General features: G+C 41.6%; 2 protein-coding genes across 3 annotated transcripts; one reads left to right on the plus strand and one right to left on the minus strand.

Moving 5' to 3' along the window:
* Window positions 1-33: 33 nt before the first annotated feature.
* gjb7 (gap junction protein beta 7) lies at window positions 34-8477 on the plus strand. 2 transcript variants are annotated; one of them, XM_025899117.1, is made up of 2 exons: window positions 34-2123; window positions 3158-8477. In XM_025899117.1, the coding sequence occupies exon 2, from the start codon at window positions 3168-3170 to the stop codon at window positions 3954-3956; it is 789 nt and encodes a 262-aa protein (XP_025754902.1). In that variant the 5' UTR covers window positions 34-2123; window positions 3158-3167; the 3' UTR covers window positions 3957-8477. The 2 variants fall into 2 exon arrangements, with proteins under 2 accessions (XP_025754902.1, XP_003456087.3); XM_003456039.5 differs by having other exon boundaries at window positions 34-1980.
* znf292b (zinc finger protein 292b) lies at window positions 8076-26308 on the minus strand. Its single transcript, XM_005475136.4, has 8 exons — window positions 26102-26308; window positions 20551-20705; window positions 20335-20410; window positions 20080-20215; window positions 18946-19148; window positions 17698-17834; window positions 17279-17420; window positions 8076-15248 (listed from the first exon to the last, which is right to left on the minus strand). The coding sequence occupies exons 1-8, from the start codon at window positions 26264-26266 to the stop codon at window positions 8601-8603; spliced, it is 7662 nt and encodes a 2553-aa protein (XP_005475193.1). The 5' UTR covers window positions 26267-26308; the 3' UTR covers window positions 8076-8600.
* Between the last annotated feature and the right edge of the window lie 283 nt (window positions 26309-26591).

A 26591-nucleotide genomic window follows, 5' to 3' on the forward strand; every position in this document is an offset into this window, starting at 1 on the left:
CGTTCTTTAGTGCATCTGTGTTTATGCTGATGTTCATAAATAAAGTCCAAGCACAGAAAAACACGTGACCGGAAGTATCTGTGTGGCTGTCATAATAAGAGTTGTATCTACACAAATAAAAACTGCAAACTTGTAATTCAAAATTTACTATATTTTTACTACTTGTATGCAACCTCTCAAATCGATGAATACAAGTGCTCAACTGCGCCCTCTAGAGACACAAATTCACATATTCTGCGCTCCAAGTTTTGCTGCGAAATTCTCACTCGCAAGTGAAGGATGATGGGATGGGGACCGAGGGTGGAGATCAGCCAATCAGAAAGCAGGACACCCCGCTGTCTGCCATACTGGATTCACAACCACAGCCCAGAGCGAGTCACGGAAAGTTTCCTTCAAAGATCGTACTCATTAATTTCAAGTCAGATCAGTCACTCTGAGGAAAATGTTGGCTCGTTATTTATGTTACAGAAACACAGAGGTGTGAGACCAGGCGGAAGGCTTTTTGTTTTGTTTTTTAAATTCAAATAACATTGTTTTTTCAAGATAATACTATATTGATATTGATACGTGTCTGAGAAGAACGGATTCTTTCCAGAGATATGTGGGCCTCAAAGGACTGCCAGCACAAACATATGATTTAAGAGAAGCCGTCATGAATGTTACACTGAGGGACACATTGGGCTCAGTTCTTTATGCTCTTTATTTTGTTATGGGCAAAATATTATCAATATATACTTTTGAATGAACTCTAAGCATTATGATATTACATACCATATATACAGTAATATATACAAAACTGCAGTGCCATATTGAGTAAGCTGTTTATTTATTATTAATTCTGCCATATAACTGTTTGGTAAATGGCATAATTTCTTCATCCTGCACTGCATTTTCTCAAAAACGAGGCATCTAAATATGTGACTGGACGTAGTGTTTGAAGTTCCTCTAAAACATTTCCAAGGACACTTTGACGGAAAGTACATAACACCAAAGACTACTGAGTTTTACTGTCACTGAGGTTATATAGTGACAAAAACATTTTTTTATATACTGGCTTCACATTATAGGATGAACACCTGTACCTGTATCTCATTTGTGTAATATACTGGGATATTTATAATAAGAGCTATTTGTTATATTTTGTAACTTGAATATATTGTATTATTTAATTTACTTTAGTTGGTTACTGTCTTGGAGCAACTGAGACCACATCTCTGGGATTAACAAAGTATTCTGATCTACAGATATTTATTCCACATCACATCTTCTAAGTGATTTCTACCCATAGTGGGGGCTAACAATACTCTCACTCAACTAGTCATGGCAGCTGCCTCTTCCCGACCCTCACTGGGCGACAGTGGGAAGGGAAATCTTTACCACTGCACTTGCATTTGTCTTTGAGCAAACTTCAGCAATTATCTGATTGCTGGAGTTTCTTTGTATTATTGTAGACTCTTTACCTTACAATATGAAGCACTTTGAGGCAACTGTTGTTGTGATTTGGTGCTATATGAATAAACTTAAATGAAAATGAGGCATGAAAATGGCAACTTGAAGACTCGGGCCTTAGGTTTGACCTATGATTAATTTATCAGCAGGTAAGGAGATCCCATTCTCATCAAAGTTGCATGTGTCCGTTCTGCCAGATAGAAGAGGATAGAAAGATAACACAGCTGAAATGGTGCATGTTTTTTTCCCCCACAATGAGCTTGAACAGGCAGCACATATTTACATTACACAGCTCCATGGTGATGATTTCTATCTCTGTACAAACACAGACACTCAATTTGCTTTTAGTTGACCAGCAGGTGACCTAGACCAAGGCTGCTGCATATATGTATTAGCATAAAGCCTGCAGGTAGGAAACAAGACAAAAAGGTGTGGCGCTGAGCTCTTACCTGCAGGTAAGCAGTGAAGTAGGCGCAGTTGATACTCGACACAATCCGCTACCAGAGAGAAGAACGCCCTCCAGCACCACCGGTAAGTTATCTGCTGTGTCTTTACTGTATGACAGAAATACAACCTCCTCACTGTGTCTGTGGGTGATGTTACTCTCTGTGTTTGGACAGTTATACAGTACCATAAGAGTATATCATACGTGACCTTTTTGGGCCATTCAAAAGGTAAAAAGTTTTTTTGGATCACTACAGAAAAGTGGAAGGACCTTTGAGAATATGTTATTAGACTTTGACAACAGCAGGTTTAGAGACAAGAAAAAGAAACTTGGTTGTATTTCCACACGTATGTGTATGTATGTGTGTTTGTTGTTTTGTGTTTAAGAATAGAATATTGCATCTGTGACAAAGTGTGACCCCAAAAATTGGCAGTTGCAATATATCCTGTAATCCTTCTTTGATGTAGCCTGTATGGAATCTGCCAGTGTCCAAGGCTGGATAACCAGCTGGGGGAAAGGACGCAGGGAAGGTTTGTGCAGTTTTGAATAACTGCAAATTAGTTTCAGTGAATCACAGAGCCACTTTTACTATTATATAAGAATCATGTATCACAAGTAGTTGGGTGAAAATTTTAATATCAATTGTAAATATTTGTTTTTACCATAAATAATCTTGTAATTGCCTGTAATTAGTCTAGCCCCATACAGATGAGACCAGACCAATTCATCAGTAAAAATCATGTTTTTCCAAGGTGTGCAGCTTCAGTGCTTCTTTGCAGCGATCCTCCATGCATCTGGAACTGTACAGTAGAGACAACCAGAGGGTCTCTCATTTGGTGTTTGGATGATGGTAGAGCACTAATATGTTGGTCCAAAATGTCCCCTAGGGGTTCAGTCAGGTTGATAGTCTGGTGACTGTTCGTCCATATCAGTGCAGTTAGATCCATGTAGACTTTGACACAGTTTCTGTAATGTTGCTCTAATGTTGCTGAATTGATGTGTGGTAAGCTTTACAGTGGATCTGATATTAAATCATAACATGTCTGAAGTGCAGACTTTAGCTTTAATAAAAACGATTGCATGAACTGTTAAGGAACTATAGCCATTTTTATACATAATGCTTGTCCAAAAACGTATGTATATAATACATATCGTAAAGTGAAAAGAAACAAGGAAACTGCATACATAATGCATGTGATTTAAAGTTATAGTTGACATCCTATGACTTTGGTTGTGCATGACTGTTGGTTTGTTCCCTGACAGGAGATCAAAGATGAACTGGGGTTTTCTGGAGAACGTCCTCAGTGGGGTCAACAAGTACTCCACTGGAATTGGGCGAATCTGGCTCTCTGTGGTCTTCCTCTTCAGGATCTTGGTGTATGTGGCAGCAGCTGAGCAGGTGTGGAAGGACGAGCAGAAGGATTTTGTTTGTAACACACAGCAGCCCGGCTGTGAGAATGCCTGCTTCGACCACTTCTTCCCCATTTCGCAGGTACGTCTCTGGGCTCTGCAGCTCATCATGGTGTCAACCCCTTCGCTGCTAGTTGCCCTTCATGTGGGTTACCGGGAGTATCGGGAGGTTAAACACAAGCGAAAACTGTACCAGGACAAGGGACGCATCGATGGAGGTCTTTTCTGCACCTACACTGTGAGCCTGATCTTCAAGACAGCCTTTGAGGTGGGCTCCCTGCTCGCTTTCTACTTCCTGTATAATGGCTTTGAGGTCCCGATACTGCTGCAGTGCAGCCAGAGCCCATGCCCCAACACAGTGGACTGTTTCATTGCCAAAGCTACAGAGAAGAAGATCTTCCTCTACATCATGGGTTGCACTTCCATACTATGCATTGTTCTGAACTTCACTGAGCTTATGTACATTGTATGGAAACAGCTTTGGAAATGTTTAACGAGGAAGTATATTCCCATGGAAAAGAAGATGTACAGCCACAGCCAGCCATCTGTTTCCACTGTCAACAAGTATGCCTCAAATGAACCCACAGCAAACACAGAGGTGTGTAGGACACAGCCAGCAGCTGCTCAGGAAAACCTGCCTGACCAGTCCTAGAGGGCTGGGACACTGCCAACATCTGACACTGAAAGAACCTCAAGTGAAACCTGATACACACACACACACGCACGCACGCACCCACGCACACTATATAAGTTGGCCAAAGGAGTAGATAGAAGTCACTGACATCAAGATGAGGAAGCTCCTGACTGTATTCTAAGTGTAAGGAAGGAACAGACTCTAGGATGAGACAACGAACATCAACAAGTACATAAGGAAGATGGCCACGACCGACCATGTGGTCAATGACTATCTCAGGCAGCAGAAACCCAAGAAAGAGTAGGAACCATCATGGAAAGACAGGCCCCTGCACAGAATGTACCACTGGCAGATAGAGGAAGTGGCTGATATCAACAAATCCAACCAGTGGCTGGACAAAACTGGAATGAAAGACGGCACAGTAGCACTAATTATGGCAGCACATGAACAAGCTCTAAGTACAAGATCCATAGAGACCCCAGGTGCAGGCTGTCCAGCACATCCAGCACATAACAGCAGGGGGCAAGATGCTAGCAGGCAGGGCTTACGTGGAATGCAATAACCAAGTGGCCGGCATAGTATACAGGAACATCTGAGCCGAGTATGGCCTGGACGCCCTGAGGTCAAAATGGGAGACGCCCCCTAGTGTGGTCGAGAATGGCCGTCCTAAGATCCCGTGGGACTTCCAGATATAGATGGGCAAAAGGGTGATGGCTAATGAACCGGACATAGTAGTGGTGGAGAAGCAGAGGAAGACGGCTGTAGTGATAGACGTAGCAATACCGAAATACAGCAACACCAGGAAGATGGAACACAAGAAGCTGGAGAAGTGCCAAGGACTCATAGAAGAGCTTGAGAAGATGTGGAGGGTGAAGGTAACAAACCCCAGTCACCACTCACAACACTCAGTGTGCTTGTCAATAGCTTTGGTGTTGACTCTTGTTCCAGACAGCTGTGATTGCTTGATGAGCTTCAGCTGGCATGCCAGCCTCCCTGGCATGGCCCCTCAAGCCAGCTGCACCACACCTCCTCTGCAGCTGAGTCAAAGACCACAGCTCTGTCACACCATCCAATCCACACGTGCAAAGAAATCATGGCACAGATGTCCATCAATTATGTATAATAATGAGAAATGACACAGGGAAAAAGCATTAAAGATAAGTGCATTGAAGATAAGTGCAAAAAAGCATGGACAGCCATGACACCAGCTAAAATCTATCAGTAATTAGAAAGCAATCCTGCCACTTGGTGCAAATTAATACCGGCTGGTTCAGTCCCAACTGATGTCTAATTACCAAGGAGTCACACAAGAAACATCTCATGACTGGTAAAACCCAGTGAGGTTGACTAGACTATCTAGTCAACCTCACTGTCTAGACAAGACTATCACAGCTTTATTTTTGCTAAACATACTGATGGCACTGGTTACAGGAGAATTTCTAAACTACTGAAAGTTCCAGTGTGCACTGTTGGGGCCATAATCCGGAAGTAAAAAGAATATCATTTCACCATAAACCTGCCACGACCAGGTGCTCCCTGCAAGAACTCAGACAGAGGAGTGAAAGGAATTGTCCAAAAACTAAGGAACATTTGTGGGGAGCTACAGAAACACCTGGAGTCAACAGGTACAAAAAACTCCAACACTGAAGAAAAAGCATGTTGAAGTTTGCTCAACAAGATTTATGTTTGGAAGTCAAAAGGGACAGCAAACCGAAAACACCATACCAACAGCGAGGTTTGGAGGTGGAACATAATGGTGTGGGGCTATTTATTGAAAGCAGGATGAATGGGAAAAATGAACTGAGACATTCTGCCATCTGCAATGATCCCAAACACAGAGCCACGGAAACACTCCGTTGGCTTCAGAGAAAGAAAATGAAGCTGCTAGAATGGTCTAGTTAATGAAATATATGGAAAGAACTAAAGCTAGAGCAAGGCTGCTGCATATATGTAGAGTTCATAGAAGGGGCCCACTTCAGGATTTTTGAAGACAGTTTGTGTGGAAGAATGGGCCAAAATTAAACCCGAGCAATGTCTGTGACTAGTTTATCCATACAGGAGGTGTCTTGAAGCTGTCAAAAGTATTACATAAATTTCAGTGTGAGTGCTCCGGGAGAGTCAAAAAGTGCTATATGACAACCAGTCCATTTACCATGTGTAATTGGTTTTTTGTTTGGTTGGTTTTTTTTTACAAATTATATATCTGTGGTTTGATTTTATTTGCATGTGTTGATTGGATGGGTTTGTTATCCACATCTGGTGAGAATTTCATGTTGATAGCAAGTTTGAAAATATATTCACTTATGACATGTTTAATACTTAATTTACCTGCTGTATGTATAGATGTGTGTAGTGATTGAGAGAGGTAATCTCCAAGTTGCGACATTACACAGTCTGCAGAATCACCTTTGGAGGCAAAATGTTCTGTATGAAAATACTGACAAACTCTCCTGCTGCTGTCCTTGGAATCACTGTCTGAACACAGTACAGAGAAGCTAACTACTCTACTCCCAGAGAGGTCAATTATCTTGTTAACAGTGTTACATCCTTATTGCATATGACACTGGATGCTCTCTTCCAGAGAAGAGAGAGCCTCATATCAGAAGTTGGATTCCAAGGTGTAACTCTCAAACATGCACCTTCGACCCATAAGCCTGAGATGAAATGTTATCTTACTAACTCAGAAAATCTTCATTTAGCCTGAAAAAATTGTTTGTTGCTCTATTTAAAAGTCCTCCGTAAAGATGCTCCCAAGTCTCACAAACCACCAAAGTTGACCTGCACCTCTGTACTTTAAGGGTCTGTAACTTGAAATGTTTTCATAGTGTGAAGATAACATTTTGCATGGTTTAATTAAATATACTAGTTCTTGTAGAAAAGGGGTATGAGGTATGACGTGGTACATCCCGATTCTCTTCTGAGGAATTTTGAATGTTCTCCATATACTGACAATGTTATGGCTGCTATTGTCATGCTAAACTTAAGGTGCTTTGTCTTATGTTTTCTGCAAGCTACGATGTCTGCTGTAGAAAAGTCTTTCACATATCTAAATGGTCCTTTTGGAACTGATTGAACTGATATCAACAAGCACTTTAGATAATGTTCCACAGGAACGTCCTTTATCGGTACCACATTTGAGAGGATGACTTCAACTGAAACCCACTGAAGTAATAGTTAACACTGACAGGTGTTGGTTAGCTAGGATAGTTAATATTAAGTTAATTCTTTCTTAAATTTGTATTAATAAAATGCTATACTTGTTTATGAACATATTAAGTGTAATAAAGAATGACTAGAAGACCCTTGAAAAAGTCTGCTGTCTGCTCCTTCCGATTCCCTGCTTTGATGGAGTTAACTAATGAAGGTGGCCAAATTAACTATTTTTAGAACTGAGAAATTTCACTCTAACAATTTGAAAATTGTTAAAATGAAAAGTTAAGCACTTAAAGTTATTTCAGTGTAAGTCATCTTATCCTGTGTTTCAAATGCTATACTTTTACTGTGACTTCAGTAGGTACTGCACTGGTCTTTAAAGACCACCAGTGCCTCTGGGAGGCAGAGCCTTCAGTTTACAGGCCCCTCTTCTGTAGAACCAGCTTCCAGTTTGGGTGTAGGCTGCTGGGGGATTCCCATGATGCACTGGGTGTTTCTTCTTTCTCTCTGTGTTAATAGACCTCTGTGCATTAAATCATAATTGTTATTAATCTCTGGCTCTCTCCCCAACTGGTCAGGGCAGGCAGCCGCCCTTCCCTGAGCCTGGTTCTGCTGCTATTGTAGGGTCTACCTTACAATATAAAGCGCCTTGAGGTGACTGTTGTTGTGATTTGGCGCTGTATAAATAAAACAAATTAAACATACAGTTCCATCCAGTATTCATACAATGGGGATGTAGTTCTTTGCTGCCTGAATTTGCTTTCTGTCTGCCCATGAAAATGTATCAATCAATTGTCCAATTACACTCGAGCCTCTGAAAATGTGTAATATATATAAAACAGCTGCAATTCTACTTTTTCTTTTTTGTAAGTTAAACCCTTAAACTGTTTGATTAAAAATTTGTTCCTACCCAAAAATAATTGCATAATGCAAGATCTGTGACTGAAGGGAAAAAAAACCCCCCAAACAAACACACTTACAAAACACTGGTGAATATTTAATATGAGAACATTGTTTATCATTCAAAAAAACCTTTCCACAAAATCATTTTCATCATCAGTGTGCATGCAGGAGCTCCAGACATTACATCATGAAAGGCATCAACTTTTTGCCCCCCCAACACACACACACGTTACAAAAGAAAAAGGGAAAAAAAAAATTGGGCTGCTGGCTGCAGTGGGTAATTTCAAACTATACACGACACAAACATCTTCAACCACAAACTACACAGTCAATTTCAGTCCACCAATCTCCAAGTTCCACAGGGATAATCAAGACACCCTAAACTGATGTCCTATTTCTACTAAACCCAAATGTTCTTTTTGTATTTAAAAACATGCTTTACATTTTTCTAGTTAAAAAACAAAGACAACCATGTACAGGTAACAGGTGTTTATAGATGGATGTATAAAAAAAACATTTTACATGTAGGGCCACCAGTGTGCAGCAGATTTTACTCATTCAAATCCTGAGATTCTGCTTCCAAAATAAAAAAAGGAAAAAAAAGTGTTAATTATATTTTTCCAACAACACAGCAGGACGCATGTCCTGCAGCTGTTTTAACATCAGGTCAGAGACAGACGATGAAAAGGCCGTGTCCAGGTTTATTTTCACCTTGCTCAGTGATTTCAGATTCTGACGGTTGCTGAACCTGACACAGTTGCCTTTGGTGCTCAGGCTGAACGGATGCCTGCACTTTACTGCCTCCGAGACATTCCTCATCAATGGGTGCTCAGATTTATTTGACTGTTCTAGGAATTTTAAGAAGGACATTTCAAATCCCATTGGTTTAAAAGAAGCCAGCGGCACGCTCTGCTCAGTCCTCTCCTCCTGCATTACAGCAGGACATGAGGAGACAGCTTCCTTGTCCCGGCTGTAAACCACGTCCGCCTTGGTCGGATGTGGAATCTTCTTGCGTTTCACAATTTTTTCAACAAGTTTTCGTGGACGCCCTCGCTTGCGTTTGAGTATCACAGAACCATCAGAGATGTCATCATTTGATAATTTGCTGTCAAACAATGCTACAGGGATCCCTGCTGCAGCCCTTCGGCGTAGGACCGGCTTCGAACATCCATACTCTCTACCCTCCAGGCTGGCGTCAGCAGCCGTCTCGACGTCTGACATGTCTGAGGTGTTGTCAGATTTGGAGTCGTCACTCCTGAATGAGCGACACTTCTGCCGGGGAAACTTTTTGCAGAAGATAAAGTGACTTCTGTGCTGTTCCAGGTACTTTTCTGAAAGTCCGTGCCCAATGTAATGTTTCATTATACTCCGCTCTGACTTCATTACAGACTCGCAGCCTTTGATCATGCAGGGGTACTGCAGAGGTAATTTCTTTGTGCACAAAGCGGACGCCTCCAGTTTAGATTTCAGCGAGGGTTTTCCATATTTAACCCAGTGATTGTTCTTTGACTTGCTAGCCCTCTTTGTGTCACTTGCTCTCAAAAACTTTTTATTCGTTTCAATGTTTTCTTTCCCGTTACTTGTCTTAGTAATTTGATAATGCAAAGTCTTTGAAGTCTGTTTTGCGCCATCTTTTATTTGTTGACTCTTTAATTTAGACTGGTGCAGATCCTGATGCTTTTTCATGATATGTCTGATCAGATTTGACTTTGTGGCATATGAACGGTCACAGCCTTCAATTTCACACTTGAAAGAACCATTTAAATGTTCTGGTTTGCCCAGCTTTATATCTTTGTGCTCATCTTTGACGTGACCTAAGTAAGTCCTGAAAGCAGTGAAGGATTCCTTACATCCTTGATGGCCACAAGAAAACTTGCCGAGTCTGACGCTGGACAACAGACTGCCGACTTTATCTAGACTAAATTCGTGGAGCTGGACATAATGCTGAAAGAGGTTGGGTACTTGTTGGAAAACACGGGAGCAGTCTTTGACTTGGCATCTGAACTCAGAAACCTGAGGGAACTCTGCTTCTGGCTCATCCTCGTGGTCCAGTTCATTCGCAGTTTCAGACTGGTCTTGCTCTTTGTTTACCTCCAGTGCCGACAGGGCAGACTGGTGAACAGCCCTGTAGTGGAGGATCAGATTGTGCTGTATAGTGAAAGCTGCCACGCAGCCTTGATGAACACAGCGGTATGGTCTGTATGGACTTGCTGCATCACCCAACTTGGGCTTCCTCTCTTTAGTCTTCTTTGTAACGTCTATACTTGGCTGAACTATTGACTGCCTATTGAAACCTGAATGCTTGTTGGAGGACTGTGGCTCTTTAGCTTGAGCTGTGGCCAAGAGAGCCTGGGTGAGTAAAGGTGACACTGTAGGTAAGGAGTCGCCAACCACTGGATGCTGAACAGGCAAGTTGTTTTGCTGTTCATATAACCACTGTTCTGCTGCTTTTACTGACGGGAAGGATGTAGTTGAAGTCTGTGCCTGTCTCGCAGGAGTCACTGGTCGGTTATGCGTGTGAGCTGCTTGCAAAGGACAGATCACCGTGGAGCGAATGTCTTGCTGAAACTTGTGATTAGTTATGACTGTGTTAGTGCAGGGCCCCAGCACCTGTGATGGGTAATCCCATTTTGTGGCATCTTTGAGCGGATACACGTGTGTCCCGTCCTCCACTGTCATGTTGTACCGAGCATCTGGAGCAGAGTTTATACCCACAGGTTGGTTTTGAATAGTAGCGGACGCAGCATCTTTGGCCAGCCTGCGCTTCAAATCTAAATCAGCAATTTCTTTAGCTGATAATTTGTGAGCTGACTGGTAGTGAGCTCTGAGGTTTGAGTTTCGAGTGAATGCCTTACTACATTTCTGACATTTAAAAGGAGCATATAGGCCGTATCTTTTTTTAACCACATTCACCATCTCAATTGTGTAGCTGTGAGTCTTTGAGAGGTGTTTCCACAGTGCTTCACTGGAAATGGAACTAAAGGTGCAGTTCTCCTTCTCACAAGCAAATGGCTTAATCAAGGCTGATGACACCGATTTACGCGGTTTGACTTTTGCACATTTGGTCTGGTTGTTTGCAGCTTGCTGCACAGAAACTGACATTTGATCAGCAACTTCTCTGACCAAGTTGAGCCTTTCAAATGCACTCTGAATTTCAGTCATGTACTGCTGTTGGCTGGCTGACAGTTGGTACGGTTCAGGCTCTGGATCATTTGCCACAACGACTCTGGGACTTATTACCTCCTGTTGTGGTATAGCAGTATCTCTGAAACGAGTAAAACTTTGTGTGTTCAGCAATAGTTCAATTTCATCAGAGGTCTGTGGCATAACTACAGAATTTTCTTCAATAACTTGTCCTTGACTAACAAAATCTGTTTTTGCATCATTAGACAATGGATTATATCCAGAATTATTGGAAGAGGTACCTGCTGGATCGAGCAATATAGCTTTAGCATCAGCGTTGGAGGAGTTACACATGCTGTTCTGACGCAGCAAGTCGCAAGCCAAAATCTGCTCACGCAGTCTCTTTTTAATGTCTTGGTCAAAAGCTTTTCTCTGCACCTCAATCTGACTGCTACTTATTGCTGCTGGACTAAGCTGATTTTCAGGTATCAGTGTCTGTGTCACTGGATCTGGTGTGTGGATAGTGTCAGACTGATAGTCTTCATTGTGGATCTCCCCAGAAGTCACGTTTGTAGGGACAGATCTGGGGACAGCCGCAGAAGGGTTTTCTGGGAGGATTTGTGAAAACAGTGGGTCTGGGAATTCTGTTCCAGCAAATATATCCATACTTGGCTGAGGATAATGGGCTGAACTGTATGAGCCCTCTTGCTTCACCTGAACATTTTCTGTGTGTTGTATTACTGAGCTACCTGTCAAACGCTCACCAGCTCCCACGGGAACACAGGGGTTTTGGAACATTGTCTGTGGGGTAGGTGTGTGCACAAAGAGATCAGACATGTTGGATTCAGTCATAATTTGTTTAAGAATATCATCATTTGTCTCATTGCTGCCATATTTCTGCAAGTTATTTTGTGGATAATTAGGTGTGGGGTAATCTTTTGTATCTGCTGAAGCACTTGTTACAGATTGATGATGCTTCTCCTGGCACACAGCAGCAGGGTTATAAGAAAGTTGAGGGGTGCCAACTGTTTGCTCCGAATTAAGATCAAGGAATGATCTTGGCAAATCTGCATTCAATTCTGAATCACTGTAGGGTTTGCAAGATGTTCGTTTGGACAAGTGGCCGCCGAGGGATTTAGGACTATCAAACTTTCTAAAACACCTTCGACAAACAAATTTCCCATCCTTAATAATCGCTGGCCATTTAATCCTTTTGCTTTTTCTGCGTCGCACCTCATCTTCGGTGACGATGGGGCCATTTATAGGTTGGACCGTACTACTGTTTTGGATTCCGTCGTTTGCAGAAGGAAAATTCATCTGTAGAAGATTTTGCACTGATTTTGTATGTTCGGGTATCTCGGCACCAGGGGCTAAACTGCTTTGAATTTGTGATGAATATGATGGACAGGCATCAGTTTGTTCCAACACTTCCTTTGCACCATTCACGTACGAGGGACGAACTGGCTGGGGCCTACTGTTCTGTGGTGACTGCAAGGACTCTGCTGGTCTCTCCGTAACTGATCCCATCACAGAACAGGATGGGACACCAAGCGGCACAACAGCACTATTAGCAGTCATTTGCAGGCTCGCTTGCAGGCTAGGTGGATAGACTTGAGAAGAGCCACAGTTTTGAACTTGTTCGCTTCCAGCAACTGGATGCCAACTGTGACTGCCTGACGCTTGAGGGTGTTCACTTGTGGGATTTCTATCGCTCCCTAACTGAGAGAGAACAATGGGATTCAAAACATTTGCCATTAGCAGCGAACCATTATGGGTGAGGCCTGATGGAGAAAGCGAGTGCAGGTCAGAATAGCTTAAACTGTTACTCTTGTTGGTATAAGGAGGTGATTGGATAACGTTCTGTCTCTGAACTCCATGAATTGTTACTCTACTGTTTTGCTGGTTCTGAAGCTGCGAGACTGAACTGAGATGCTCCACAGACGATTTGCTCTGTGCTGGAACGTAGGTTGTTTTGATGTTAGTTCGAGCAACTTTCCATTGCTCATAGAAATCTGGGTGAACCGCTTTCATGTGCTTGGTAACACTCCTGTAGGAGCTGTAATGCCTCGGACATGTTTCTAATGCGCAGTGGAATCGCTCTCTCTGTTCTGGAGAGTTGTCCACTCTGTTCCCAGCTAGCTGCTGAGGACTTGCTGTTGGAGGGAGTGGCTGCAAAACTGCAGGCTCTACAGAGTTGTGAGGCAGCTGTACTGTTAAGCAGTTGCTAGTAGACGGTGGCTCTTGCTTTACTGGCAAATTTAAGTTAGAGTTGTAATTAACTGCATCCGTTTTCTGAATATTAGAGAACATCTGCGGTTGGCTATGTAAGACATTATTTAAACTGGCTTCAAATGAAGGTATGGACTGATTCTGTTGGGGCACTCTTTGATAATCAGCCAAGTTATGTCTATGTCTTTGAGTTTCAGACAAGTTGGAACAGACAGACTGAATCACAGAATTGCTTAAATTGTGTGTATGACTGCTTGAAAAAGCCGTGTCTTCATGTTTGCTTGTACATTGTTTTAATGTGTCCACAGGTTCTGGTGAAGATGTCAGCAAACTCTCAGTGTGTACCGACAGCCGTCCACAATCTTGATCAACTCTCTCTCTTTCAGTGCTCCAGTTCTCCCAGCAGTTCTCCTGTTTCATTTGCTCAGCGATTGAAGGGCTGGGTTGCCCATTTTGTAGGGTCTGTTCAGAGGACTGGTTTTCCTCTTCTTGAGTCACATGCCTCTCCTGGTGTAAATCCAACTGATGTTGTGAGTGGAATACTTTTCCACAGTCCACAACTTTACAGGTAAAAGTTTTATAATGCTGTGCCTCGTGGTCATACAGTTTGAAGGCTGCATTGAAAATTTTTCCACAGTTTGGAAACATGCATTTAGCTTTAAACACAGAATGTGTTTTCCTATGTATTAGGAGCTCAGTGTTGGACAGGAAACTTGCCTTGCAGTTCAACTGTATGCAGATGTAAGGCTTTACACCACAGTGGACCTGCAAGTGATCATTAAGATGAGTGACACTAATGAAGTGGCGACGGCAGTACTGGCAAACAACCTTTTTGCTCTGCATCTCAAGGAAAGTCTTTGCTTCCTCATTGTCCCCATGAGCTTTGACATGTGCAATAAGATTTTTGAAAAATTTGAAGCTTCTCCTGCATTTTCCAACAGGGCACATGTTGTCCTCACTACACTCCGCATTAAACCTAGCCACACTGGTCTGACCCTTGTAAGCCAACCCCCCATTACACCCTAAGGGGTCACCATTTACAGAAAGATTGTGCTGCGTTTTGGATTCAAAGGCTGCAATAACAGGGGCAGCTGTTTTGGGATTAGCCAGTTTCTTGCTTGTTTTCAGTGCAGTCAGCCTTTCCTTGCATGATTGTTTCACATGTGATGTTACATGGGGAATTAATGTGTCTTTTGAAGTAAATGTCTGAGCACATATCGGGCAGGTGTACATTCCCTTGCTTAGATGAGTCTGTGCATGTCGTACAATCCTATGGCCGAGAAACTCTTTGTCGCACAGCACACAGTACTGCATGTAGGCCTGCCAATTTCTGAACCTGGCAGATATAAAACCTTTTTCTCTCAGTTTCTTCATTTCTCGGTTTTTCTGTTTCCTGTCTGTAACATCTTTAAGTTCGTAGGTGCCAGTAACTAAGTGGTCTGGAACATTATTAAACCCCCTTAGGCTCATGACGTCCTCCTCTTCTTCGGGGCTCTCTGTATCATTCAGCAAATCAATCGATGACACTATTGAAGCTTCTTTGCCCATTAGTGCCAAGCAGTGATGCTTTAGCGCTTTCCAGTCCCAAAATTCTGGGTCAAAGGACCACTGAGTTTTTAAAACTAGCAAGAGTTCACATCGCAGCGAGTTGGGAACCGGCAAATCCTCCTCCTCTAGTTTTTGATCTGGTTCATTATAAAGAGTTTCCACAGCATAGTAAGACTCAACAGTGGGTTCTAGGAGGAACTCTGTCAGCTGACAGGCTCGCTTCACTTCCAAGTCAGATGGAAGCAAACAGGAAATTGTTTTACACACAGTGGCTTTACTGTTCCCATCACCTGATTCCATTCGTAGAGCCCTGATGCACATTTCGATGCACACTGGCAGGCCAACATGGTCAATCTATGAAGGGGACACACACACACAAAAACAAAGCCAAATTATTTTAAGCACGTTTCAACTTATTCTGAACTGCTCTGGCTACATTAATAAAGAAGACCCATTTAATTAAAAAAAACATTATTTGGTTATTAAGTTACTACAATCGAAATGGACAAGACTGGGGAATAGGAAAGAGAAAGACGAAGAAGTGAGAAGTTGGTAGGAGGCTCAACAAAAAGACAAAAAGAAAAGAAAACAGCAGAAAAGAGAGACAAGATAAAAGACACTAAAAATCTGTTTGAGCACCACAGTAGGGAAACCACAGCAACAACCAACATAATAAATGTTGAATGCTACCGAGTGGCATGCAGTACTAATAATGTATATGTTTAGAGGCAGCAGCCAACCAAGACAGTGTGTGTCCGTGTAGCCTGTTGGCTAAGACGCAGTGTTGAAAGTTAGGCAGATCTAGTCCTCCCTTTGTCCTTGGTCCATTTTTAAGATTATATGTGGGGGCTTATCTTTCCAAAGGAATTTAGAGACCTAAACCAGTCTGGTGATGGTTTACTCGGGATCATTAAAAACAAATAATTGATTCTTGGCAAGACCCACATTTTTATTGAAGCGACCCTTCCCATGAGAGATATGGGTAGAGATTTACATCTAGTGGGATGTGGTTTAATGTAGTTAAATCTGCAAGCTTAGGAGAGACATTAATACCTAAATCTTCAACATTTCCAGATAGCAGTGGGCTAGAAGAGGAATTATGGAAGGAGCAATTAGTCAGAAGAACTGTAGATTTGGACCAGTTTGAAACGAATAATCTGAAACTCTTGAAAAAGAGTTTAATGCAATTATCTCAGGGAGAGCGGTTTGTGAGTGTTGGGAAAAAAAGCAGCATATTAACCACATAAAGACAGATTTTATGTTCTACATTCTTGCATCTTATGCTTATCTTATAATCACTTTAGCCTAAATGCTGTTGCTAGTGGTTCGATAAAAATTGCAAACGGTGAAGGGGAGAGTGGGTATCTCTGCCAGGTGACATCTTCCAGTTTCTGCCAGGAGACAGAAGCTGGAAGATGTTTGGTCATTTGTCCTGACATATGCTGTTGAGGCAGTGTTTTGTGCCCAAAAAATACCACACACCATAATCTCCCTTCCACGAACCTTACACTGGGCACAGCGCAATCAGACAAGTACCATTCTCCTGGTGACTGCCAAACCCAGACTCGTCTGTTGGATTCCAGATGGAGACGCGTGAATTCATCACTCAATTCAATTTTATTTATACAGCCCCAAATCACAACGGCAATCACCTCAAGGTGCTTTATATTCTAAGGTAGACTCTACAATAATAATAAGAAATACTCAATGCATCATGGGAATCCCCTAGCAGCCTACGCCTATTGCAGCATAACTAAGGGAGGATTCAGGGTCACCTGATCCAGCACTAACTATATACTTTAGCAAAAGGAGAACATGTCGCCACTGTTGTAGAGTCCATTTACATTGCGCTTGTTGATGTAAAGCTTGAATGCAGCTGCTCGGCCATGGAAACCCATTCAATGAAGCTCTCTACGTACTGTTCTTTCAAACTAATCTGAAGGTCACATGAAGTCTGGAGTTCTGTTCTTATTGACTCTGCAGAAAGTTGGCAACCTCTATGCTGACTGTGATTTTATGTGGCCTACTGCTTCATGGCAGAGTTGCTGTTGTTCCCATTCACTTGGAATATTTAGTAGCAATGACATTTCACGACTGGACTTGCACTGGATTGCATACGAGGCATCCTATCACAGTACCAAGCTGGAATTCACTGAGCTTGTGAGAACCACTCGTTCTTTCACAAATGTTTGTAGATGCAGTCTGCATGCCTAAGTGATTCATTCTACAAACGTGATCTGAACACCTGAACTCAATAATTTAAATGGGTGAGTGAATACTTTTGGCAATATGGTGTGGATAGCTCAAAGGTAAAGGATAGCAGTAGCAGTCAATCAGTGGGTCCAAAAGTTTGAATATACTGAAGCAGATGACTTTCCACTAACCTCTGACTGAATGACCTTGATGAGGAACAGAATGTGGTACACAGTAACTGACAATAAAGACATCTGGCGACATCTGTCAAGAAAGGCCTGCTCTGATGGTTCCAATCGCTTCAGCAGCTTGCTCCAAAACAGAGTGAGTTCCCTGGTTAGAAGACAGACAACTTGCTCAAATACTGATTATATCATCAACCTCCTAACAGTACCCAACGATATGGAGGAAAAAAGAAGAAAAAGTATGCTGAGTCTATAACTTTACTTATTTCTTATTTTTCTAAAATTAAAAAAACAACAACAACAATAAAAATAATGATAATAATAATAATAATCATCATAATAATAATAATAATAATAATAATAATAATAATAATAATAATAATAATGTAGTGGTCAGCATCAAATCTGAGAACTTTTCTTCTTACCAAGCACAGTACGTGTCTCCTTGGAGAAGCTGCCGGGTCAGGAAGGCCGAGCATAAACTGAAAGCTGCATTATCGTCTCCCTCAGACTCTAGGTTGCAAATCATCTCTAATGCATCACGGCAGTCCTCCTTTGAAAGCTTTACAGATAGAAACAACATAACCACATATTGAATCACCCAAGTGATGGAACTCATCGTTCAGTAATTTTGTAGCCCTCCAATACCAAAGGTCTCAGAAACTTTTATATGTTGCCTACCTATTACAGGAAAACATAAGAAAACAGCACCAATTCTGGTCAGATAGAGTAAGGACACAAATAAGGCTAGCAGCAAAGTGACATCATGATGTGCCAAGTTAGCTCCACTGGTATTAAAAAGGTAAGAGCTAAACTTGAGACACCTTAAAATGTTGCTCGACAGCATTCAGTGACTGTAGCTTGAAAATGTGTTTGAAAATACTGAAACTTTAAAGGCTCATACTAGATAATCACACACACAGGAACCCTTTCATATTATCACAATTTTTAATACAATGTTGTAAAAACAGTATTTGTCCTTTTCCCAACTTTGCTGGCATATTTGTTACACAACTTTAGTATCAGACAAAGATAACCTGACTAAATACATAATGCACTTGTAAAATGTAAAAAGGTTTTCAAACCTACATGGCCCTGTGTGAAAAAGTCTTTGCCCTATAAACCTGATAAACCTCCAGCATTTGCAGTAACTAGCGATTACTCTTTCAAATCATTGTTGAGAAATTTTGTTCCACTATTCTTTGGAGAATTGTTTTCATTTTCAGCCACTGAAGAGGTTTTGAGCATGAACCGTCTGTTTAAGGTCATGCCGAATCATCTCAACTGGGCTTACTATGACTAGATTACTCCAAAATCTTCACTTCATTTTTCAGACTTGCTGGTGTGTTATAGATCATTGTTCTGATGCATAACCCAAGTGTGCTTGAGCTGCAGGGAACCAACCAGCTTACGTTAGTGCTCTCTGTACAACTTTCCCCTTACTTAGACATAAAATCTCAGTTTTCCCACTAAACCTGCTTTTCAAACAAACCCCTGATTCCTAACACGCAAACACAAAGTCCAAAAACACAACTGCTGGCCTGTGTAGGATAAACAGCAGATGACAGATGAAACCCTCAGGTTGAAAGTCTATGAAAACAGATAGAAAATAACCTGCTACTAGGTGTGACCAAAGCACTTTATGCATAATTAAACAATCCAATGAATCTCACCTCCTCCATAAGCTGATTCTGGTCTGCAGTACCACAGAGGCACACAAGATACAGCTGCTTGAAGGACCCGTTCACTTGGAAGGCTGAGGACTGGCAGCAGGTCTTTGCCAGCAGTGCAGCCTTCTCTAGCTGCTTCTCCTTCATCAGCTGCTTCACTCTCATCCCCAACAGTACGAGTCCCTCCTGTGCTAGGAATTCCTCAACTGAAACATTCAATATGGATTTTTTTTTTTTAATTCATGTTCAGTATCTTTTCCAGATATTGGAAACATTTTTTTCCAGTAAAATCTTAAACACAGTATTACTAACGCAGAGGGTGCATAAAATCTACTTTAAAGCCTTTTCACTTATTGTACTTGAAGATGTGGAACATGGGGTCTAACTAGATCCTCTTGTTGTGATTAATTGGGCCTCCAGTGACAGTGAGGAATCTTCAAGTCATTTGTAACTAGGAAATGTCCTTTGCCTCTCATAAACAAAACAAACTACACACTTTCATCTGAGCAATACTGTCAAAATTTGGAGCTTGCTGTCGCAGCGACACCGAAGAAGAATTCTTACTTCCAGGCTCGACTAATACATGACAACTTGACAAGCAAGATCCAAACAGCATTTCTGTCAGCATGCACCTTATGTACGGAGAGATTTAGAGCACAGGATGGGAGGTAGAGTATTCACCTGTTCTTTTAAGATCAAACTTTAACTTTCTTTTTGGTGAAGCTTATCGTTTGGATCAGGTGATCACTAACTTAAGTCACTTAACTGTGCTTATGTTGTTGCGATAAATGGCTGCCCATCACTGGGCTTGGAACTGATGATTTGAAGTTACTCAAATTACTGAATTTTCCAGAGGAACCCACCCGAGGGATTAATAAAGTTTTATCTCATCTCTAATTTGAACTGAAAAGTAAGAACTGAGGTTGTCAACTTCAATTTTTACTGTTCAACCTGCAGTGTTAATCACTCTGACCATTAACCAGTTCAGTTTGTTCTATAAAGCACACTATGGTTTCAAAGATGCTGCACAAAGCACATTATTATGTTACATTATTACTAGTATTTAATTAAAATTTAATTAAAAGCACAGGATATTTCCAAATAACAACACAATGTGAAAAAGAGGCCTGCACTCACCTTGTTCTGTAGGAAGGTTTTCATTGGACAGAAGGCCTTGCAGTGTCCTGTTGGACCAAACACCATCATACTCGCCCAAAGCAGACAACAGGGACAGCTGAGCGATTCCATTCTGTTTAAGCTTGCTGTGAGCAAACTGTACACAACAGGAAAACTCCATGAGGTCTGAATGTGAGTAGCAAAAGCATGCTTATGAAGTCCAGTTTAGACCAGACATTTTGAATACTTTATTTGGAAAGCTGAGATCTTCTTTACCTGAACACATGACTTCAACTCGTTCCATACGGCATGTGGAATATCCTTCAGTGAGAGTATAAGCTCGAGGAAACTCCTGTAGACCGAACCACAGAAACAGCAAACTGACCTCTGATGGACTGATTTTACAGGAAAATGTGTAACGTAACGTTGTCACAAGACAGTATCCAACAAAAGTTCCAAGAATGTAAAGTCTGTATCTGCAGTTATACTTACAGTGAGAGTCTCTCAACCACAAGAGAAACATTTTCACACTGCAGAGAGAGGTATGGAGAGGCATGGGCATAGTTCAGCAGGGCCACCGTGTACACTTTCACCAGAGGCAAAGGCTCCTCCTCCACCCTCCACCGACCTGCATACTCCAACAATGTCTGCAAGGGGAACCAAAGTCACTCACTTAACAACAATGAAAAGAAAAACCTACCAGCAGTTTGAAAACAGGCAGTTGGAAAGATCTGGGCTAAAAGACGAGTACACTCCGAAAAACAATCTGACAAAGCTACAGCCTTTCCACAGAAAACACTAGTTTCTGTAGTTCTGACTATAAAGACTTCATATTTTTGCCTTGTGCAATCTGCCTGGTCACAAGCAAGACTGCATTTCAAAAGAGTAGAGATGCCCTGTACAACAGCCAGTCCATTCACTAAACTTTAATCCTAATGAAAATAATATTACAACGGGTGTTTAAATAAAGTATTCCTCATCTTCCCGTCTCATTTTCCTGCAGGGAAGACAGCCAGGCTTCAGGGTAAAAGCCCAAAAGCCTGCCTGTCACAGACAATGCGATGGAGGAACCTTGAAATAAGCATTAAAGAAAACAAAAAGATTTCTGACATGATGACAGGCAGCTCATCAGAGCTGGAGATTTATGAAACCATTTTGTGACAACTAAACAATCTCCAATGATAAAAAACAAACACCATCTTTGGATAGATTATTATGAAAGCACAGGAAGTTTGGATATTAATGCAGGAATTGGGCGTGAGAGCCGAGGTATAATTGCTGAAAAACAGGCTATGTTGCCACACTGGGGGTTGTCCACTTAAACATTTCCTTAATGACCTTCACGTGAGGGCTGTCCAGAAGAAAGAATTCCATCCTTATGTACAACACCTGATACCAACAGGCAACAGTGCAAACCACTGAGCAACCAGCAGCATTTGTTACTCTAATCAACTGCTTCAAACCCCTTTTGGAGGAGGGGGCAATAAGAATCCTTACAGTTAGATTTAGTCCCTGCTGGATCAAGGAGCATGTAGAGTGCATGTGAAGTCAGTTTAATGAACAAGTGTTACAGTGTACAGATTCTGCTGGATTCTGGACAAGCATTGATCCACACACCCACTCACTCTCAGTGCTTAACAATAAAAGCCACAATCACATATTAATTTGATAACTTCAACCAGTTAACTTAACATGCAGGTCTTTGAAATCTTGAAGGAAGAAATCCAAACTCACAACTGCTTCATCCATCCTTGTTGACATTTTCTCTCTGTGGCTTTACGTTGGAATATTTTAGTTTACTGATTTAACAAAGTTTAGAGGTTTTATTAATTTTACAAATGATTTAGATCATGATCTGACCTCACAGCTAGCTACAATAAAATAAAAAAAAAAAACATTTTATCAAATGAATGTAAAAGTATAAAAGTTCGAACTTATCATCTCATCCACATCGACCTACAACCTTTCTGTCACATCAGTCTGCAGCTCTTTCCCTGTGCAGCTCTGCTTTCAGGCCAGAAAGTGTCTGAATTTTATATAACATAGTTTGACAGCACCAACAAGGTGATTCACAGATAGCTACTGAGCAAAACTTGGCATGCCTTGTGTTCAAAGGGGTATCTTTGCTGTAGGGAACTTCACAGCAGCAACAACTCATTACTGACTAGCTGACAAAGCTGCATTTAATAAACAAGCTGTGATACCTGTGGCTGTTCTTGACCAGTAGTTTTTATAGACACTATCTAGGTCTATTAAAGGTCTAGTGTTGACCACAGAAAGAGACATACTGTGACAGTATCGTCATTTGTGAAAAACCTCTGTGTGCAACTGAAGGTTAAAAAATGGGTTAAATTCATTCAGAATTTTTTTTCAAAGTAGAAAAAAAAAAAACATTTAAAAGTTGATTTGATTGAGTACACCAGTGCAATTTTAGGCATGATCTGGTTGAAAATAACATTGGCACGCTGCAGAGCTGTGCTTTAAACAAAGCATCAAAGTAGAGCTGGGCGATATAAGATTTTTTCATATCACGATGTTTTTTTCATTTCAGGCGATAACGATATATATCACGATATAAGCCAAATAACTACGTTTGTAAGATTTAAATGTGCCGTTGCTCACAAGTAAAATGTGAAATAATTAGCAGGTTGTTTTAATTTAAGTATTTATTTCCCATAATAAGTTCAACAGGGTAGATGTACTTAAGGAACATGAGACTTCAGTTTCAGATAAATAAAAGCAAATATTGCAAACTACAAAAAACGCAGCCGCTAAAGCGTTTAAGTTTCAAAATAAAACAAACAAAACAGACTACTAAATTGTCAATTCCACTTAGAAACAAAATTTTAATTCTAAAAATAAATCTTAGTTTGTTTTACAGAAGAACAGACAAAATTGACTAACTTCTGTCAATATCAAATAAACTGAGAACTAAAAGGAAATTCTCAATCTCTCCTTGTTGTAAAGCTTAGCTTTTCAAACAGTTTTAACAGTTACTTTAGTCTGACAAAAGCCGAATGACGAATTAGCGCTTTCAGTCAGAGATTGAGCATGCACCGGTTTATTGTATTTCCAGACTTGGTTTCGGCACAATTTACAGTGCGCGCTACTCTGTTTTTTGTCAGACTTGAAATAGCCGAAATAGCTTCACACCATGGAACTTCTATGGCCCTTCCGTTCGACAAGCTCTCCGGCATTGGAACCATCATCGTTTTTTTCTTCGGTAACCTTCGCTCACGCTCTCGGTTGATTTTTCTCTAGTCGGCGCACTCATTTCCTTCATTACCTGGGCAGCCCGGCTAGCTGCTTCCCAAACAAATACACATGTGCGCCTTGACACTTGTGCTGCACGTAACAAGTCACGTGATGTGACGCTGTGGCTGTGATTGGTTCGGCTCTGCGCTACTTAATTTGGATTGGCTGTTCTCTCTCTCTTTTTTTTTTTTTAAGAGGACAAGAGAGATGAGGTCTATCGCAATAGTTTAATTTTTCTATCGAGAAAAAGTTATTCCGAAATACATATCGTTATCGTTCTATCGCCCAGCTCTACATCAAAGCAAAGCAAAGAATTGTATTGAGAACTTTTTTATAATCCAATTACTCAATGAACTGCTGCAGCCATATATCCTACACAATATACTGATTACAGAAACCTCAACCTCTTTGTTTTAGCCTCAAACGAAAAGCAGCACAATTAACTATCACTTGGGATTTTCCTAACCTGATGTGGTTAGTGTATGATAAGGCTTTTTTAAGATAGGTATAGCAGTCGGTACGCAATCAGCTCAATGTCCTACATTCTTGTTTTGTTTGTGTCACATACAGTGGTGGCACTCGACTGTAATGGGAAACCAAAACGAGTCGAGCCAAGCAGGTACTAGTGGAAAAGAGGCATATGTACTATATTCCGGGGGACTGCAGACACCGAGGACTGCACGCTGCTCTCCGTCTGCAAACATATGTGGGACTATAAGTTTGGCCTGAGTCATTCCTGCTAAGGACCTTTTACATGTCTGTATGTCACTGTTTTGTGCCCACTCCACGTGTACTAGATGTGCCTGCTCCATGTCATTCAGAAGCATGTATCTCTCATACATTAAAAAAAGAAAGCTTTGGAACTATTCCCATTAGTGAAGAGTGTGTTCTTTCTACAACACCGTTTCCCTCCCGAGGTCCCGTTATGACACAAGTTTATGTGCCTAAAGTCCACATGACATCATGTGGTTGGTTGTGTGTGGCTAACAGACTTACTAACACTAAAAAGTTTAGGGGACCACTTTTGTACAGCCCACAATGAGTTTTATGTTAATTCAAATTGTATTTATACAGCGCCAAATCACAACAACAGTCGCCTCATTGAGCTTTATATATTGTAAGGTAGACCCTACGATAGCATAACAGCAAAAACCACAGCAATCATATGACCTCCTATGAACTTTGGCGACAGTGGGAGAGAAAAACTCCCTTTTAACAGGAAGAAACCTCCAGCACAACCAGGCTCAGGGAGGGACTTTTAAGTGCAGCTACCCAAACAAAGTAGTGCTGCTTACTGCTAAAGACACAGATAGGATATATTGTCCACTTTCACTTTGTTTGAACATAAAACTCATTGTTGCAGCCAGGGGCAGCACTAGAGTGAGCCCCTTGACTAACTGAATTTTAGTGTCCTTATTTTCCTCTCATTTATTGATTCTGTCACTGGTTAGCCAACATAAACTAAAGTAAATCTATTAGTGGCAATCAACCAACCACATGACATCATGTTCCATACTGACAGAAGATGGCTAAACATGTTAAAGAGCAGGGCTCAGTAATGTAAATGAGCCTTTATAAGTTTAGTGTTTCATGTCCACTTTAAATCAGATCCTAGCGGACTCGCGCTGTATAACACCAACTTAAAAATGTAAACAGAGGTTAAAAAACCCTGCCCTGTGTTTAAGTTGACAAATCAATCTAGGTGCATTCTGACAAAAGCACTGAAAGGTTTACGCAAACGATCAAATCGAAGTAAAAGTCAGTACAGTAACCACACTGATAGTAGGAAGCAAGGGGGGAGGGGGGGCACGTGATAAAACTGATTAGGTTCATCAACTATCTGCAAAAGCATTTCTATTCATCGCCATCAGCAGCCTGACTTCACAGACACTTCCTGACGTAACCACTGTACTCAGGACAAGGCGGACACACTTGAAGACCACCACCACAATGAGCCCGAGGATGCTCCGCGTGGAGTCCCCAGGCCCGCTCTCTCACGCTCTCAAAACGACAAACACACCTCTATAGACTCCACCCGGTGCACAAACTCACAAATGGCCACTGGACAGGCTCCAAGGGGGACTGCTGGTAATTTATGCTGCATTGTCTTCAGCGTGCAACTGAGACAGAAAACGACGTGCCCCCTTCTGCAGGCGGGCGTTCCGTTCCGCACGTACACAGCAGAAATCCATTGCGGGATTAACTGACAACTCCTTTCTGTTCCCAGGTGCAATCGTACCAAATGTGCTGCAGCTGCTCCTAAAATCCAGCCGAATGGAAATTTGCTGGCCTTGGGGCTGTTACCGAGAGACAGGCGACCAAATTACGCTCACGTGCACGAGCATGTAGCCAAACATACAAGGGTAAAGAACTGATGCTAGGCACCCAGATCCGCCAGACGCGCTAAGCGTATCCATGTAATTGAAGCCGCCATAAATAAAACAAGTTATTTTATTATTGCTGGTATAGGTCATTATACCTGAACGACTCTTAACACCAACATTGCCAAAGGTAATTACCTCATGCAGACACAGCTTTAAGCTAACGTTTGTTTCAGATGCCCACCATTTAAGCTGAAGTTTACGAGCCTGTTTGCATTCACCAACCTGTAACTACTAGACATGCTTCTATTCTGGATATAGACAAAACAGCAACAAGTAGCGAGCGCTTCCAAGAACTACTCAGTTTTGAAAGCAGGGCTTTCTCTAGAATATCAGTATGTGTGTAGCGTTGTTATTAATGCTAGCTGATTAGCTTGTTTGCTTAAGCGTAAAGAAAAGCAACTCACCCTACAAAACTCTTGACAATACTTCGAAGACGATTCTTCTGGAGAGTCGATGCTTTCTCTACTCAAGATTTCTTGCAATTCTTGCAACCGTTTTCTAAGTTCCTCAGTCGTTTCACTGATACCGATGGCAGGACTACGATCCTGTTCGGCCTCCTCGTCCGCCATCTTCACACCCAGCTTCTGCGCGTAACCACTGCTACGTAATTACGTAAGCACACATTTTACGAGTTCACGTCATCCCCCCCGTCGTGCCGACAGCACGTAGAGAGAATTTCAGCTTTGTTGTTGTGATGGCAGTTTGTCATGTGCGTTCCTGCTACTTAGCGGAAATTAGCAGATTCAAATTGCAGACAAAAGACCCCCAAAATCTCTGATTTTGTCAAGCCGGACTCACTGTGGATTTTGTTTCTTCTTTTTCTTTTGGCTGCTTCATTTAGAGGTTAAACCAGCAAATCATATGCCTCCATCTCATCCTATCCCTAATATCATC

Source organism: Oreochromis niloticus, linkage group LG15, assembly GCF_001858045.2.
Source record: "Oreochromis niloticus isolate F11D_XX linkage group LG15, O_niloticus_UMD_NMBU, whole genome shotgun sequence".
NCBI classification, from domain to species: Eukaryota; Metazoa; Chordata; class Actinopteri; order Cichliformes; family Cichlidae; genus Oreochromis; species Oreochromis niloticus.